This window comes from Pseudophryne corroboree, chromosome 8 (genome assembly GCF_028390025.1).
Source record: "Pseudophryne corroboree isolate aPseCor3 chromosome 8, aPseCor3.hap2, whole genome shotgun sequence".
Taxonomy (NCBI): Eukaryota; Metazoa; Chordata; class Amphibia; order Anura; family Myobatrachidae; genus Pseudophryne; species Pseudophryne corroboree.
The window spans coordinates 403,394,056-403,412,070 of NC_086451.1; the positions used below are offsets into that span (position 1 = coordinate 403,394,056).

At 45.1% G+C, this 18,015-nt stretch overlaps 1 protein-coding gene across 2 annotated transcripts in view; it reads left to right on the forward strand.

The window, feature by feature from the left end:
- LOC134949310 (cytochrome P450 2A4-like) overlaps positions 1 to 18,015 on the forward strand; it is a 156,396-nt gene that overhangs the window by 57,712 nt on the left and 80,669 nt on the right. For both annotated transcript variants that reach the window (XM_063937809.1, XM_063937808.1), the window contains one exon: positions 2,439 to 2,588. In XM_063937809.1, coding sequence (XP_063793879.1) covers positions 2,439 to 2,588 — 150 coding nt within the window. The remainder of the gene's footprint in view (positions 1 to 2,438; positions 2,589 to 18,015) is intronic.

Sequence of the window (18,015 nt, forward strand, 5' to 3'; positions counted from 1 at the left end):
ATACATCGCGGCATCGCACCTGCCTGCTGTGTAGTTAATAGCAACATCATGCTTCTATTAACTTCGCAGCTGCCGTGCGGCCACGTGGCGGTGTGATGCTACGATGTTTATAATTATTACAGTACATCCATTATGAGCCTGCAGATGCCGAAGCCGGACCTTTGACCCCCGCTGTTGCCGGGCCTGCCTATACTGTTCTAGACCGGACACCTTTCCTGTTCCAAGTTGGTCACCTATCTGATTCCAGTCCGGTTGCCAAGCCAATGTAGTTGTCTCTGACTCCTGTCTGGGTGCTATGCAGTGCCGTTTCTAGCGGCGGGCGAGCCGTGCAACCGCACGGGGCGCCCGCCGCGGCACATTGTGACTCCTTATCTCCTCTCCCCAAGCGCTCCTGCTCGGGGGCGGAGTCTCGCGGAATGACGCGTTTGCGTCGTGATGTCACGACGCAAACGCGTCATTCCGCGAAACTCCGCCCCCCGAGCAGGAGCGCTCGGGGAGAGGAGATAAGAAGATACGCATGGAAGGAGGAGGCGGCCGGCGCGAGGGACGTGAGGCGGCGGGACCGAAGAGCGGGAAGATGTAAGTATCCTCTCTCTCTTTCTCCCTCTTCCTTCCCCCCCACTTGAAACCAGCCTGCCGCACTGTGTAAAATGGGGACACCTACCTATGGGGTTGCCTGCTGCACTGTATAAAATGGGGACACCTGCCTATTGGGTTGCCTGCCGCACTGTATAAAATGGGGACACCTGCATATGGGGTTGCCTGCTGCACTGTATAAAATGGGGACACCTGCCTATGGGGTTGCCTGCCGCACTGTATAAAATGGGGACACCTGCCTATGGGGATGCCTGCCGCACTGTATAAAATGGGGACACCTGCCTATGGGGATGCCTGCCGCACTGTATAAAATGGGGACACCTGCCTGTGGGGTTGCCTGCCGCACTGTATAAAATGGGGACACCTGCCTATGGGGTTGCCTGCCGCACTGTGTAAAATGGGGACACCTGCCTGCCGCACTGTGTAAAATGGGGACACCTGCCTGCCGCACTGTGTAAAATGGGGATACCTGCCTGCCGCACTGTGTAAAATGGGGGCACCTGCCTGCTTACTGTGTAAAATGGTGATATCTGCCTGCCACACTGTGTAAAATGGGGATAACTGCCTGCCACACTGTGTAAAATGGGGATACCTGCCTACCGTACTGTGTAAAATGGGGATACCTGCCTACCGCACTTTGTAAAATGGGGACACCTGCCTGTCGTGCTGTGTAATATGGGGACACTTGCCTGCTGTAATGTGTAAAAAGGGGACTTTTTTTATTTGTATTTTTTTTTTCCCTGTGGTGGGTGTGATGATATCAGACGAGGCTGCGCCCACTTTAATGAGACCACACCAATTTTAATCAGGCCACACACCCATGTCGGGAGCGCGCGCGCCTAAGGCGCGCGCATGCTTTTTCTTTTTACGGCTATGTGGGGGAAGGGGGGGCGCATTTTGAAATCTCGCACTGGGAGCCAAATTGTCTAGAAACGGCCCTGGTGCTATGTCAGTTACAGTTGTCTCCAATGCCAGCTTAATTACCTTTAACTTCAGACAAGTCATCTAATCTGCCTCACTTATTCGCTGCTGCTGCTGCTGCTGCTACTATTGCTGCTACTATTATCACTCCTCATGAACTCTATACCAGTAAAATAAAGTTTATTTTATTTCTCCTGCCCATGCCATCCAACTAACTACCATTTTACCACCTACGTTACTCTGAACATCCTATCACCCTGTGGTGTTAGCTTCTCATTCCAGTCATCACTGCTCCATGAGAAAGTGATGATCAGACCACCAAGCTTCCTCCATTCTCCCTCCAAGCCTGCTGGAGAGCCCATTAGACTTTATTCCTTCAGGTTAGTAGTGCCAAATATGGGTAGACCATCCCAGGATCCTACAAATCTGTGTGTAGAATGGTAGAGTAGTATTAGAGTGTTATGGGGTAAATAGCTTATTTTCATATTGTTTTTGCCTAAACCTGTGGGATGTCTTACATGTAATAAAGCAGTCTCTGTGATGTATCAGTAACCAAGATTATCTAGCAGTTGTTGAGCAAAGTAATCATTAGGAATCAATAATTTGGCAGAAAAAAACCTTATGCAACATAGAGAACATTTTTCTGTTGTATTGGGGAATAACTTCATCAGGAAAGGAGAACTTAAATATTAGGCAAAGTATGGTAACAAATAAGACAGAAAAGAGGACACGATTCACACAAAGAAGATCTGTATTAGCTAGGAAGCGTTAGGAGATATTGGTTAGGGGTATAAAGCAGATACTGTATATGGAAGGTAATTACAACATGTTATGATTAGAGTTTAGGAAGATGAATTTACTGTAGATACTGTAGGTAACACTTTAATTGGATGTCACAGAGTACAGTGTTTGAATTATAGGAATCGTCACGAGCAATGGAGAAAGATGGAAGACAATGCGCCGCTTCTCTCTCATGACTATGAGGAATTTTGGCATGGGGAAGAGAAGCATTGAGGAGAGGATCCAGGAGGAGGCTCGGTGTCTTGGAGAAACATTTATGAAGAAAAAAGGTGGGTAGAGATAATGATAGTTGAAGCAAAATTATTCATAGAGAGTATTCAATTCATGGATTTAGGTTATGTGGAAGGGTACATTTTGATGGGCACATGGGTTTTCAATGCCCATTTGGAGTTTTGCATGGTCAGGGAGGGTCTAATAGAGCAAGGGAGCTTGTTCCAGTGAAGGGGGCTGCACGGAGAAATTTTTGGATTTGCACATGGGATGTAGTAACCAGGGTAGAGGAGACCAGAGTGGGTGGGAGCTAGTTTGCAGTGATATGAGAGTGGAAATGTAGGGAGCAGTGGAGTTAAACAGGGCTCTGTATGTGAGGGTGAGGAGTTTGAAGAGGATTCTGTAGGGGAATGGGAACCAGTGCAGGTTTTGTCGAAGGGAAGTGGCAGATGTGGAGCCGCGGGAGAGGAAGATAAGTCTAGCTGTGGAGTTGAGAACAGACCGAAGTGAAGTGTGATGGGAGCTTGGGAGGCCAGTTAGGAGAATGTTGCAATATTTGAGCAGTGAGATGGCCACTGAGTGGATAATAAGTTTAGTTTTAGTCACACATAGTACCCTAACAACACCATTCTACGTTAAACCAAGCAAAAACAAATGCAGCGTGAGTATGGTTATTATATTATCATATACATATTGTACACAATCTGTCTGACTGTTGATTGGTGTTGTCCTAACTCTTTAGAGATAGTTTTCTAACCTTTTCCAGCCTGATGAACATCAACAACACTTCTTCTGAGGTCCTCAGAAATCTCCTTTATTCATTGCATGATACACTTCCACAAACATGTTTTGTGAACGTCAGACTTTGATAGCTCCCTGTTCTTTTAAAAAGACAGGTTGTCTACACCTGATTGTCATCCCATAGATTTAAAATACCTTCAAAATATTAGCTAAGCCTAAAGGTTCACATACTTTTGCCACTCACAGATGTAAGTGGATCATCTATGTGATACAATTCGACAATAAGAAAATGAGCATTAGAATGATTAAAAAACACAAAAGTGGTGGTGGAGTCTACTCTTAGTGCCCAAAAGTTGCCATTCAAGGTCAATATCACCTGTACAAAATGTCAACCCTTCTGTTCCGGCAAGCACACCAAATTTTCAAATTTCTAGTGAAAATTTAGAAAATTAAGTGTTTTAGAAGTTTGGTCTGTCCAACCTCAAAGTTGGACATGGAAGTCATAATTGTAATCTGTGGGTCTCCCAATGTATGAATATAAATTGCTATGACCCGAGAATAATTTGTGATTGATGTGAAGCTAACTGCTGCACAAGACATGACTTGATTTCTTTGAAAATTCTCAGATTTTCACTACTTTGCCATTTTTAATGAACTCTTCACACTTGTTCTCTGCTGTGGGCGGCCGAGGTTGTGTGTGAGGGGCTGCTAGGAAAAGCAGACGACTTGCCCACCTTTCCAGGGGGCCAGGAGGGTTACACAATTTTTGGGAGCCTTCCGACCATTCTTGGAGGGTAGGTACAGTAAGTATGCAACAATTCACTTAATTAATTTAGGATTAATTAAACTATAACCACACAGAGCAGATGTTAATCTGCCAAAATAAATAATACAGAAAAAACTGACTGGATTATAACATTTCCAATCCTCAATAAATACCAGAAGTTAGTAGAATTCTGCCAAGGAGAACAGTGTGAGAAGCACCTTGAGCCTAATTTGAGTCGAACACAAGTGAAAATGCAGATGAAGTTTCCAAACTCAGCATACTGCACATGTGCCGATCCAGGCATACGCACACTGACAAAAATTAGACAGCTGGTTCAGATGGAGTTTTTTTGCACATAGCATGGGGTGGGTGAAAGTCCAGATAGTAATTTTGATGACTGCAGCTATTGATGTTAAAACATGCGGGATAGGTTTCCATATGCAGACCCACAGATCTTCGGGGCCCCAAACTGGTAGCTTGTCTAGAGCCCAATGGTGCCTGCATGTCCCCGAGGCATAGTGTCTACATCTGAACACAGTGTGCATGTGCTCAGAATTACTGAGGCTTTGGGGGTCATTCTGACCAGTTCGCAAGCTGTGGTTCATCACTGCGGTGTGAAGGGGTCGGAAATGAAAATGCGCGGCATCCGCAATGGGCACGCTCGCTGTCACCGGGCAATGACTAGTAGAAAGAAGAAAGTGATCGCTAGCGCGATCGCAAGAAGATTGACAGCGGGGAGACATTCTGGGGCGGATACTCGCCGTTTTCCGGGCATGGAGATCTGAACGCAGGCTTGTCCAGGCATTTGGAGGGCAGTTTTCTGACGTCAATTCTGGGACCTTCATCACTGGATCCATCGCACAGGGTAAGTAACTGCAGCCCTGGTCTTGTTCTGCACAAAACATTTTTAGCGAAGCAGGGCTGCACAAGCGATCGCAGCCCTGCTATGCTAAAATACACTCCCCCATAGGCTGTGTCTAGTTGATCGCACGAGCAGCAAAAAGTTGCTTCGTGCGATCAACATGGAATGACCCCCCTAGTGTCTACATCTGAACTCTCTGTGCAAGAGAACACAACCCATTTCCCAAACCCACCCACAACACTAGTATAACATACCCACGTGGTGCATATTTTTTGTGTACACTTTGGGCCACCCCCCAGTAACTGCCAAGGAATGCCCATCGATTGACTGCTCCATTTCTGATACCTGCGATCCCATATGCTATAGCACCTTTGTGTGTAATATAGTGATGAGCGGGTTCGGTTCCTCGGAATCCGTACCCCCCCGAACTTCACCCTTTTTACACGGGTCCGAGGCAGACTCGGATCCTCCCGCCTTGCTCGGTTAACCCGAGCGCGCCTGAACGGCATCATCCCGCTGTCGGATTCTCACGAGATTCAGATTCTATATAAGGAGCCGCGCGCGCCGCCATATTTCACTCGTGCATTGGAAATGATAGTGAGTGGACGTGGCTGGCGTCCTCTCACTTTGTTTCAGGGGGCTGCAGTGCAAATATCTTTATTCTGGGGACCAGCAGTATTATAGGAGGAGTACAGTGCAGAGTTTTGCTGACCAGTGACCACCAGTATTATACGTTGTCTGCCTGAAAAACGCTCCATATCTGTGCTCAGTGTGCTGCATATATCTGTGCTCACACTGCTTTATTGTGGGGACTGGGGACCAGCAGTATTATATAGGAGGAGTACAGTGCAGAGTTTTGCTGACCAGTGACCACCAGTATTATACGTTCTCTGCCTGCAAAACGCTCCATATCTGTGCTCAGTGTGCTGCATATATCTGTGCTCACATTGCTATATTGTGGGGACTGGGGACCAGCAGTATTATATAGGAGGAGAACAGTGCAAAGTTTTGCTGACCAGTCACCACCAGTATTATATGTTCTCTGCCTGAAAAACGCTCCATATCTGTGCTGCATTGTAGTTTATAGTAGGAGTACAGTGCATAATTTTGCTGACCACCAGTATATAATATATAGGAGTACGGTACAGAAGGCCACTGCTCTACCTACCTCTGTGTCGTCAAGTATACCATCCATCCATACCTGTGGTGCATTTTAGTTTTGCATAGTTTGCTGACCACCAGTATATAATATATAGCAGTACGGTACAGTAGGCCACTGCTCTACCTACCTCTGTGTCGTCAAGTATACCATCCATCCATACCTGTGGTGCATTTTAGTTTTGCACCGTTTGCTGACCACCAGTATATAATATATAGCAGTACGGTACAGTAGGCCACTGCTCTACCTAACTCTGTGTCGTCAAGTATACTGTCCATCCATACCTGTGGTGCATTTCAGTTGTGCGCAGTATATATAGTAGTAGGCCATTGCTATTGATAATGGCATATAATTCCACACATTAAAAAATGGAGAACAAAAATGTGGAAGGTAAAATAGGGAAAGATCAAGATCCACTTCCACCTCGTGCTGAAGCTGCTGCCACTAGTCATGGCCGAGACGATTAAATGCCATCAACGTCGTCTGCCAAGGCCGATGCCCAATGTCATAGTAGAGAGCATGTAAAATCCAAAAGTTCAGTAAAAAATTACCCAAAAATCTAAATTAAAAGCGTCTGAGGAGAAGCGTAAACTTGCCAATATGCCATTTAGGACACGGAGTGGCAAGGAACGGCTGAGGCCCTGGCCTATGTTCATGGCTAGTCGTTCAGCTTCACATGAGGATGGAAGTACTCATTCTCTCGCTAGAAAAATGAAAAGACTTAAGCTGGCAAAAGCACAGCAAAGAACTGTGCGTTCTTCTAAATCACAAATCCCCAAGGAGAGTCCAATTGTGTCGGGTGCGATGCCTGACCTTCCCAACACTGGACGGGAAGTGGTGGCGCCTTCCACCATTTGCACGCCCCCTGCAAGTGCTGGAAGGAGCACCAGCAGTCCAGTTCCTGATAGTCAAATTGAAGATGTCACTGTTGAAGTACACCAGGATGAGTATATGGGTGTTGCTGGTGCTGAGGAGAAAATTGACAAGGAGGATTCTGATTGTGAGGTGGTTTGTTCAAGTCAGGCACCCGGGGAGACTCATGTTGTCCGTAGGACGAATATGGCCATTGACATGCCTGGTCAAATAACAAAAAAATTCACCTCTTCGGTGTGGAATTATTTTAACACAATTGCGGACAACAGGTGTCAAGCCGTGTGTTGCCTTTGTCAAGCTGTAATAAGTAGGGGTAAGGACATTAACCACCTCGGAACATCCTCCCTTATACATCACCTGCAGCGCATTCATCATAAGTCAGTGAAAAGTTCAAAAGCTTTGGATGGCAGTGGAAGCAGTCCACTGACCACTAAATCCCTTCCTCTTGTAACCAAGCTCCTGCAAACCACACCACCAACTCCCTCAGTGTCAATTTCCTCCTTACACAGGAAAGCCAATAGTCCTGCAGGCCATGCCACTGGCAAGTCTGACGAGTCCTCTCCTGCCTGGGATTCCTCCAATGCATCCTTGAGTGTAACGCCTCCTGCTGCTGGCGCTGCTCTTGTTGCTGCTGGGAGTCGATCGTCATCCCAGAGGGTAAATCGGAAGACCACTTGTACTACTTCCAGTAAGCAATTGACTGTCCAACAGTCCTTTGCGAGGAAGATGAAATATCACAGCAGTCATCCTGCTGCAAAGCGGATAACTCAGGCCTTGGCAGCCTGGGCGGTGAGAAACATGTTTCCGTTATCCACCGTTAATTCACAGGCAACTACAGACTTGATTGAGGTACTGTGTCCCCAGTACCAAATACCATCTAGGTTCCATTTCTCTAGGCAGGCGATACCGAGAATGTACACAGACCTCAGAAAAAGAGTTACCAGTGTCCTAAAAAATGCAGTTGTACCCAATGTCAACTTAACCACGGACATGTGGACAAGTGGAGCAGGGCAGACTCAGGACAATATGACTGTGACAGCCCACTGGGTAGATGTATTGCATCCCGCAGTAAGAACAGCAGCTGCGGCACCAGTAGCAGCATCTCGCAAACGCCAACTCGTTCCTAGGCAGGCTATGCTTTGTATCACCGCATTCCAGAATAGGCACACAGCTGACAACCTCTTACGGAAACTGAGGAACATCATCGCAGAATGGCTTACCCCAAATGGACTCTCCTGGGGATTTGTGACATCGGACAACGCCAGCAATATTGTGCGGGCATTACATCTGGGCAAATTCTAGCACGTCCCATGTTTTGCACATACATTGAATTTGGTGGTGCAGAATTATTTAAAAAACGACAGGGGCGTGCAAGAGATGCTGTCGGTGGCCCGAAGAATTGCGGGCCACTTTCGGCAGTCAGCCACCTCGTGCCAAAGACAGGAGCACCAGCAAACAGTCCTGAACCTGCCTTGCCATCATCTGAAACAAGAGGTTGTAACGAGGTGGAATTCAACCCTCTATATGCTTCAGAGGATGGAGGAGCAGCAAAAGGCCATTCAAGCCTATACATCTGCCTACGATATAGGCAAAGGAGGGGGAATGCACTTGACTCAAGCGCAGTGGAGAATGATTTCAACATTGTGCAAGGTTCTGCAACCCTTTGAACTTGCCACACGTGAAGTCAGTTCAGACACTGTTAGGGTCTCCTGCCCTGTGCTGCCACGTCGTCATGGCAACCGGGAGACAAGTGCTAGCGGAGTAACCTGAGCGCAGCTGATACTCCGGTTCGGGTCTTTTGCTGTGCAGTGGTTACAGGCTATGTGCACGGCAGGGGATCCGGTGCTGGTTTTTGTGCTCACAGTCTGTGAGGTCTGAGTGGGGCGTGGACAGCACCTGCTTTATAAGGTCTCTTCTCAGGTTAAGCAGATGCTGCTGAATCTTTGTTGGTTAGTCAGTTCCTGAAAGTTAGCCAGTACTGTGTAGCTTTGTATTTGTTTGTTGCTTACTGCAAATAGGCCTGGGGATTTGGTATTACACTCTGCCAATCCAGACCTAGCAGTAAGACTGGAGTCAGTCGTTTAGCTTGCTGGGGTTCTGTTACTACTCTGTGTACTTAGCAAGTTTGCGGCTGTATTCTAAGACTTGCATGTCTAATCCTGTCTCACTGTGCTAGGTGTCAGGTGTCAGTTTAGTGGCAGTAAGCTGAACCTGTGCACTGCAAGTGAGAATTAGGATTGTGGAGACTCTCCTTGTGTCTATCATTCCACCTCTGACCAAGGAGTTTACTGCCACACCCGTTGGTAACCCTTTAGGGTTTTGCTGTTGCCCTTAGCAACAGCATTTCGGGTTCTCTACGTATTAAAACACAACATCTTGCTTTTCCCATCTGAGCATTACTAATACAAGGGAGACACCCAGTTCCTTAGCCTCTGGGCTTCTCTGTTCACTTTGTGTGTATTTTGTTACCCTATCACCTTCTGTGTACGTAATGTCATATTCCCCAGTCTGTCTGTGAGTCCATTTGTTTTGCATACCTATCCGTTCAGACACCAGTACATTCCTGCAGGCACTGGTGTGCATAACAGTTCAAACACCAGTACATTCCTGCAGGCATTGGAGTGCATAACAGTTCTGACACCAGTACTTTCCTGCAGGCACTGGTGTGCATAACATATTCAGCAGCCTAATACTCATGTTGAAATTTTGTGGGAATATGGATCATACCCCTCAAAATACGTTGCAACAGGTGGTCGATCAGGTGCAGGTCCTGACTCGACAATTTAATGATTTGTCCATTAAAATGCACACCTCCCAGGCCGCTGGCGGAGCTTCCGCAGCAGCAGCAGCAACTTCAGGGGTTAAGGAGCCGAAAGTAAATCTCCCGGATCGTTTTTCTGGAGATCGCTCGCAGCTCTTTTGTTTCAAGGAGAGCTGCAAGCTATATTTCCAGCTTAGGCCTCAGTCTTCTGGGTCAGAGATTCAGCGAGTGGGCATAGTGATTTCCTTGCTACAAGGAGACCCACAGGTCTGGGCATATGGGTTGCAGCCTGACTGTCCATTGCTTAAAAGTGTTGATGCTTTTTTTACGGCACTGGGCATGTTGTATGATGACCCTGACAAGACGGCCTCAGCCGAGGCTCAGATTTCGATCCTTAATCAAGGGCAACGGCCAGTTGAGGTTTATTGTACGGAGTTTCGGAGGTTGGCCCATGATACCCAGTGGAATGTCCCATCCCTCAGACACCAGTACCGGAGAGGTCTTTCTAACCAGATAAAAGACCAACTGGTACAATATCCCTTGCCTGATAGCTTGGATCAGCTCATGCAGTTATCCATCCGGCTTGAAAGGGAGACCGAGGTTTCCTTCTTTCCCAAGGGAGCCTCAGACTCTGAGGAATTTTCCGAGGAGCCTATGCAGATTGGGGCTACCCGCCTCTCCTCGCATGAGAAGACGCGGAGAAGACAGCAGGGTTTGTGTTTGTACTGTGGGAATAAAGGTCATGTGGTAGTTTCATGCCCAGAAAAGCTGGAAAACTTCAGGGCCTGAGGGTGATGGGAAATATCCTGTCAGGCCAGAAGTCAGAATTTCCCAAGAAGACTTTTATCATTCCGGTGACCTTGAAGATCCTCGGTCAAACTGTCAAGACTGAGGCCTTTGTGGACAGTGGGGCCGACGGGGTTTTTATGGACCGCCAATTCACCCTGGAACACTCTGTTCCCTTAGTACCCTTGGCATCGGAAATTGAGATTTATGGGTTAAACGGGGAACCATTATCCCAAGGTAAAATTACCTCTTGCACTAGCCAGATTTCTTTGTTTATTGGAGCCACACACTCTGAAAAATTGTCCTTTTATGTGACTGTCTGTACTTTTTCCCCATTGGTGTTGGGGTTACCCTGGTTAAGGGCCCACAATCCTCAATTTGACTGGGTCTCTGGGGAGATTCTTAGTTGGGGTACTGATTGTTTCAGGAGTTGCTTGAGCCTTCCAGTCAGGCTCTCGCAGCTAAGTTTGCCAGGATTGCCAGGGTGTTATGCAGATTTTGCGGACGTGTTCTCCAAAAAAGTTGCAGAGGTACTACCTCCCCATCGCCCCTATGACTGTGCCATTGATTTGTTGCCAAATGCTAAGCTTCCCAAGAGCAGGTTGTACTCCCTGTCACGTCCTGAGACTCAGGCTATGGCAGAGTACATTCAGGAGAACTTGGCTAAGGGATTTATCAGACCTTCACAGTCTCCAGTTGGGTCGGGGTTCTTCTTCGTGGGTAAAAAGGATGGTTCGTTGCGACCCTGCATCGACTTCAGGGATTTGAACCGTATCACGATTAAAAACTCATACCCACTGCCTCTCATTTCGGTCTTGTTTGACCAGCTTCGTACTGCCACCATTTTTTCTAAGATTGACCTACGCGGTGCGTACAATCTAATCCGAATAAGAGAGGGGGATGAATGGAAGACTGCCTTTAATACCCACTCAGGGCATTATGAATATTTGGTGATGCCTTTTGGGCTCTGTAATGCCCCGGCAGTCTTCCAGGATTTCATGAATGATGTGCTCAGGGAATATTTGGATAGATTCTTAGTTGTATACTTAGATGACATCCTAATCTTCTCCCATTCCCTGGAGGAACATCGGAAGCATGTACGCTTAGTCCTCCAGAAACTCAGAGACCACCGGCTTGGGGCGAAGCTGGAGAAGTGCGAATTTGAAGTTCAGCAAATCGCATTTCTAGGATATATTATCTCCCCAGAAGTTTTCCAAATGGAGGGTTCCAAGGTACAGGCAGTCCTGGATTGGGTGCAGCCCACTAGTTTGAAGGCGCTTCAGCGTTTCCTGGGCTTTGCGAATTTTTATAGACGATTTATCGCTGGATTTTCGTCTATAGTGGCGCCCTTGGTGGCACTCACTAAGAAAGGGGCGGATGTTGCTCACTGGTCTTGTGAGGCTAAAGCGGCTTTTGCCCGTCTCAAAAGGGCATTTGTCTCGGCCAAGGTGCTGCGACACCCAGATCCAGAGCGTCCTTTTGTGGTGGAGGTGGATGCCTCTGAGATGGGTATTGGGGCAGTGCTCTCTCAGATGGGGGTGCCTGAAAATCGCCTTCATCCCTGTGCTTACTTTTCCCGTAAATTTTCACCTGCCGAGATGAATTAACCGGGTAACCGGGAATTGTTGGCTATTAAGGATGCACTCGAGGAGTGGAGACACTGGCTTGAGGGGGCTAAGTTTGTGGTCTCAATTCTCACCGACCATAAGAATCTGGCATATTTAGAGTCAGCGAAGCGTCTCAATGCCAGGCAGGCACGATGGGCTTTGTTTTTTGCTCGCTTTAATTTTTTGATAACATATCGCCCTGGGTCAAAAATCATCAAGGCTGAGGCGCTCTCGCAGAGTTTTGCTCCAATCCAGGAGACCACCGAGGAGCCATTGCCCATTGTGTCCCCATCATGTATTAAAGTGGGCATTACCCAGGACCTCTTATCATTAGTCCTTAGAGCACAGGAGCAGGCTCCTTCAGACCTTCCGGTAGGTCTTTTGTTTGTGCCTCCTAGGTTAAGACAGCGAGTGTTCCTGGAATTCCATGCCAAGAAGTCGGCAGGTCACCCGGGTATTGCCAGAACTCGGGAGTTGCTATCTAGGGCGGTGTGGTGGCCCTCGGTGGTTAAGGATGTGGATCAGTGGGTTCGGGCATGTGACATCTGTGCCCGAAATAAGACTCCTAGAGGGGTTCCTGTTGGCCCATTACATCCACTCTCTATCCCATCTAAGCCATGGACCCACATTTCAATGGATTTTGTGGTGGACTTGCCCAAATCCTCGGGGATGACAGCCATCTGGGTTGTCGTTGACAGGTTTTCGAAGATGGCGCACTTCATTCCACTGGTTGGGCTGCCATCGGCCAGACGCATGTCTGAATTATTTATGCTGCATGTTGTGCATCTCCACGGGTTGCCACTTGATGTGGTCTCTGACCGCGGATCCCAGTTTGTGGCCAAATTCTGGAGGGCATTTTGTTCCGATCTCCAGATTTCTGTCAGCTTGTCGTCAGGCTACCATCCGCAGTCTAATGGGCAGACTGAAAGGGTGAACCAGTCCTTGGAGCAGTTCCTCAGGTGTTATGTCTCCAAGTGTCAGACTGACTGGGTTGCTCATCTGTCCATGGCGGAGTTTGCCTATAACAACGCGGCTCACTCTGCTACAGGGATCTCTCCCTTCTTTTGTGTGTTTGGGCATCATCCTAAGGCCAATTATTTTGACCCCCTGGACTCCACGCCTGGTGGTTCCTCTGTGGTTTCGGTCCTTAGAGGTATTTGGCAGAAAGTGAAGAAAGCCCTTGTGTCTGTGTCATTAGTGACCAAAAGGGTTTTTGATAAGCGAAGAAGACCCTGCAGCTTCAAATTAGGAGACTTCTTCTTGTTGTCTACCAAGAATTTGAAGTTGAGACAGCCATCTCATAAGTTAGGCCCCCGGTTCATCGGCCCTTATAAGATCACCAGGGTTATCAATCCGGTGGCATTTCAGTTAGATCTGCCCCGTTCTTTGGGTATCAATAAAACATTTCATTGTTCCCTTTTAAAACGGGCGATTAGTAATCCTTCTTCCAGTGAAAGACCTTCCCCTCTTCTGATACGTGGCCAGAGCGAGTTTGTTGTTGAAAGGATTCTTGACTCCAAGGTGGTTCGGGGTCGGCTGTCATTTTTGGTGCACTGGAAGGGGTATGGCCCGGAGGAGCGGTCGTGGGTGCGCAGTTGTGATCTTCATGCCCCCAGACTGATACGCTCTTTCTTCTTGCAGTTCCCCGGTAAACCCGGTGGTAGGGGTTCTTTGACCCCTCGTCAGAGGGGGGGTACTGTTAGGGTCTCCTGCCCTGTGCTGCCACATCGTCATGGCAACCGGGAGACAAGTGCTAGCGGAGTAACCTGAGCGCAGCTGATACTCCGGTTCGGGTCTTTTGCTGTGCAGTGGTTACAGGCTATGTGCACGGCAGGGGATCCGGTGCTGGTTTTTGTGCTCACAGTCTGTGAGGTCTGAGTGGGGCGTGGACAGCACCTGCTTTATAAGGCCTCTTCTCAGGTTACAGAAAAGGGGGAAAAATTTTGGGATAAGGGATTGGAGGGAAAGGGGAGAGGTAAGGTCAGTTGCACAGGATAAGAGTTTGCAGAAAAGGCCCCTAATTCATATGTTTTATTAGTTATTCATATTTAGAGGGGGTGCTACCACAGATCATGTTGTAGGTATGTAGCAAGAGAAAGGAAAGGATCTGTCTTAGGTGCACAAAATTTAAAATATAACTTTTAATTATCGCCGTTAAGAATTTTGGATTATAGCGTATTCTACTGAGTAGCTAGTATGCGAAATATTAAAACCACAAATAACAAGTATGTGAAAGCATGACAACACTGTGAATTACAGAAAGAAAAAATATAAACAAAGATTTCAAAAAGAGCGTCTGTTTGGTGTCTGTTCTGTTATATCCCTGTTTTTGTATATATCAGCAATGTTACATATTTGTGTCACACATAAATATATTTTCAGATGGTAACTTCAATGCTTAGAAGCGTGTTACTAAGATTTCAATATTTATATAAATGCTTCTGGCACTGTGCCCAGATTTTGTATATATCAACAATGTTGCGTGTTTGTATTACACATGGATATATTTATGTTCAAATGGTAGCTTCAATGCCTAGAAGAATGTTTCTAACACTTCAATGTTTAGATGGATATTTCTGGCACAGAGCCCGGATTTAGTGACTGAAACATATGTTGCAATCTTTGACAATTGTACTGAATTGATCCTGTATTCGTTAGTTTGTTACTAGTCACTCAAACTTACAAGATCAATCGCACATATATTTAATGTGCTGTCGTTCTCATTGATTTAAGGACGTTATAAACACATATTGCATCCTATAGTTGTAGTATTGAATCCACATACATATTTCATTGATGTATAAATCTCCGTGTAATAGTATGATATCTCCTTTCAGAAATAGTCAGATTCTCAATCGTTTTGTTTAATGATATATTATTCCACTGTTAGTTCACCTCTCACTCATAGTGTCAGGTGTCTGTCTTGTATATATGGATCATCTATTCGTATCCCCCTTCAGATTTTATATGACATCACTCCACCTCTCACTTATAGTGTCAGGTGCATTACATATCAGGGAATAATCCCGTATTATCTCTTATATATGAAATTATATGCTGGTTCGCCTCTCACTTATAGTGTCAGGCGTGCTATATATAGGAGGGAGTGATCCTGTAGTATCCTTAATTAAATGCCGGTACACCTCTCACTCGTGGTGTCAGGTGTTATATTCTATCTGAATTTGAATATTAATGGATATCACACTATGTGTCACTAGAGATTTGTTCTGATGGTAATACACCAGATTATTAATCCCAAAAAGGGATGAAACATAGGAGGGGCGAGTTTGGATATAATACGTGGATGGGGCTTAGTTGTATATAACAAATGTGTAGCGATTTTATACAGGAAAATTTTTAATATAATAAATGTTAGATTGCAATCAAATATACAGTAGGTAATCTGTAGCTGTATTCTGTCAATTACTGTGATCTATTGTAGTTTGATCACTTCATTGACTTTTCACCTCTGTATACGGTTCAGAATCAAGTATGCAGTCGGCGCTCTGTGGTTGGGCTAGTTACTGTGATCTATGGTCTGATTGTTTTATTCTTCACCCAATTTAGATGCGGTGAAATAATCATATAGTCCCCTACTGAGTGCCCCTTGTGTGTGCAGATCCCTTGAGCAGAATATTGTTTGTTATCAATATATATTAATTTCTGACAATTCTTTTAGGGTGAATCTGCACCTCAGTAACGGCCGGTATCAGTATCTACAGACGATATCCACTGTATTAAAACTAATGTATTACTTTACTTCACACTCCGCATGTAAATTGCTTGTCACAGCCCACATACGCTATGTATTCTTACTCACACGAGAGTGGGTATGATGTCAGTTTATTAACAGTGTTTATGACGATAGTCAGAAGACTGGCCGTCACTCTAATGTGCGCACATGATCACAGTATTACACTTGCATATATATGAGTTCTTCTAAGCATCACTGTTACGCTAGGACTGGTATAATGTTTAGCATTCCACACGTGGGGTGCCTATAAGTACTCGTATCTTTTACTATATAAATCCCGTAGTCTAAGTCGCTCGGGATTCACAGACCTAGCAATAAATTTTCTTATATTAGATACATTGCCTAATCTTTATACATTTCTTGGTAAATATATATTTTTAAACAGGAGAAACAGACACGTAGGACGCTCGGGTCCTACGTACGTTTCACAATAGCTTCGTCAGGGTAACCCGAGGCCGTTACTGGAGTACCCTTTTATTCCACCCGCTACCTATCATAGTGTCTCGCGGGGAATTCAAACTTAATTAGCCGTTACGGTCCATTACGATCTGCTGTGCTTGGTATATCTCTAATCAATGGCTCACAATGCCGTGCAAAGTATGCAAAAATGGTATAGAATAGTATGATAATTACCCCACAGTTTACTTGTCCACAAAAGGGCACCATTTTCCATTTATAATGGTATTTTATTATCCTCATAAATATTAAACTATCTGCGCTGTGTTTTCAGAACGGCGTCTGTCATTTAGAAAGATTTCTAAAATCCATTCTCCAGTCTCCCTGGGCCCATAAAGTGATCTATATGGGAAGCATCTATTGAAACTATATATAGATTTTTGTTGTTATTTCTAACGATCTTGATGACCATTTGGATAATTATACTAAAATACTACTGATGTATATATATTTCTTATTAATAAATGGTACGTGTATACATGAAGTAACAGAAAATAATACTTATTCTCAATATAATGTAATAAGATAAAATTATACTAATTAATGTCATTTATTTAAATATCTGTTTCTCCTGTTTAAAAATATATAATTACCAAGAAATGTATAAAGATTAGGCAATGTATCTAATATAAGAAAATTTATTGCTAGGTCTGTGAATCCCGAGCGACTTAGACTACGGGATTTATATAGTAAAAGATACGAGTACTTATAGGCACCCCACGTGTGGAATGCTAAACATTATACCAGTCCTAGCGTAACAGTGATGCTTAGAAGAACTCATATATATGCAAGTGTAATACTGTGATCATGTGCGCACATTAGAGTGACGGCCAGTCTTCTGACTATCGTCATAAACACTGTTAATAAACTGACATCATACCCACTCTCGTGTGAGTAAGAATACATAGCGTATGTGGGCTGTGACAAGCAATTTACATGCGGAGTGTGAAGTAAAGTAATACATTAGTTTTAATACAGTGGATATCGTCTGTAGATACTGATACCGGCCGTTACTGAGGTGCAGATTCGCCCTAAAAGAATTGTCAGAAATTAATATATATTGATAACAAACAATATTCTGCTCAAGGGATCTGCACACACAAGGGGCACTCAGTAGGGGACTATATGATTATTTCACCGCATCTAAATTGGGTGAAGAATAAAACAATCAGACCATAGATCACAGTAACTAGCCCAACCACAGAGCGCCGACTGCATACTTGATTCTGAACCGTATACAGAGGTGAAAAGTCAATGAAGTGATCAAACTACAATAGATCACAGTAATTGACAGAATACAGCTACAGATTACCTACTGTATATTTGATTGCAATCTAACATTTATTATATTAAAAATTTTCCTGTATAAAATCGCTACACATTTGTTATATACAACTAAGCCCCATCCACGTATTATATCCAAACTCGCCCCTCCTATGTTTCATCCCTTTTTGGGATTAATAATCTGGTGTATTACCATCAGAACAAATCTCTAGTGACACATAGTGTGATATCCATTAATATTCAAATTCAGATAGAATATAACACCTGACACCACGAGTGAGAGGTGTACCGGCATTTAATTAAGGATACTACAGGATCACTCCCTCCTATATATAGCACGCCTGACACTATAAGTGAGAGGCGAACCAGCATATAATTTCATATATAAGAGATAATACGGGATTATTCCCTGATATGTAATGCACCTGACACTATAA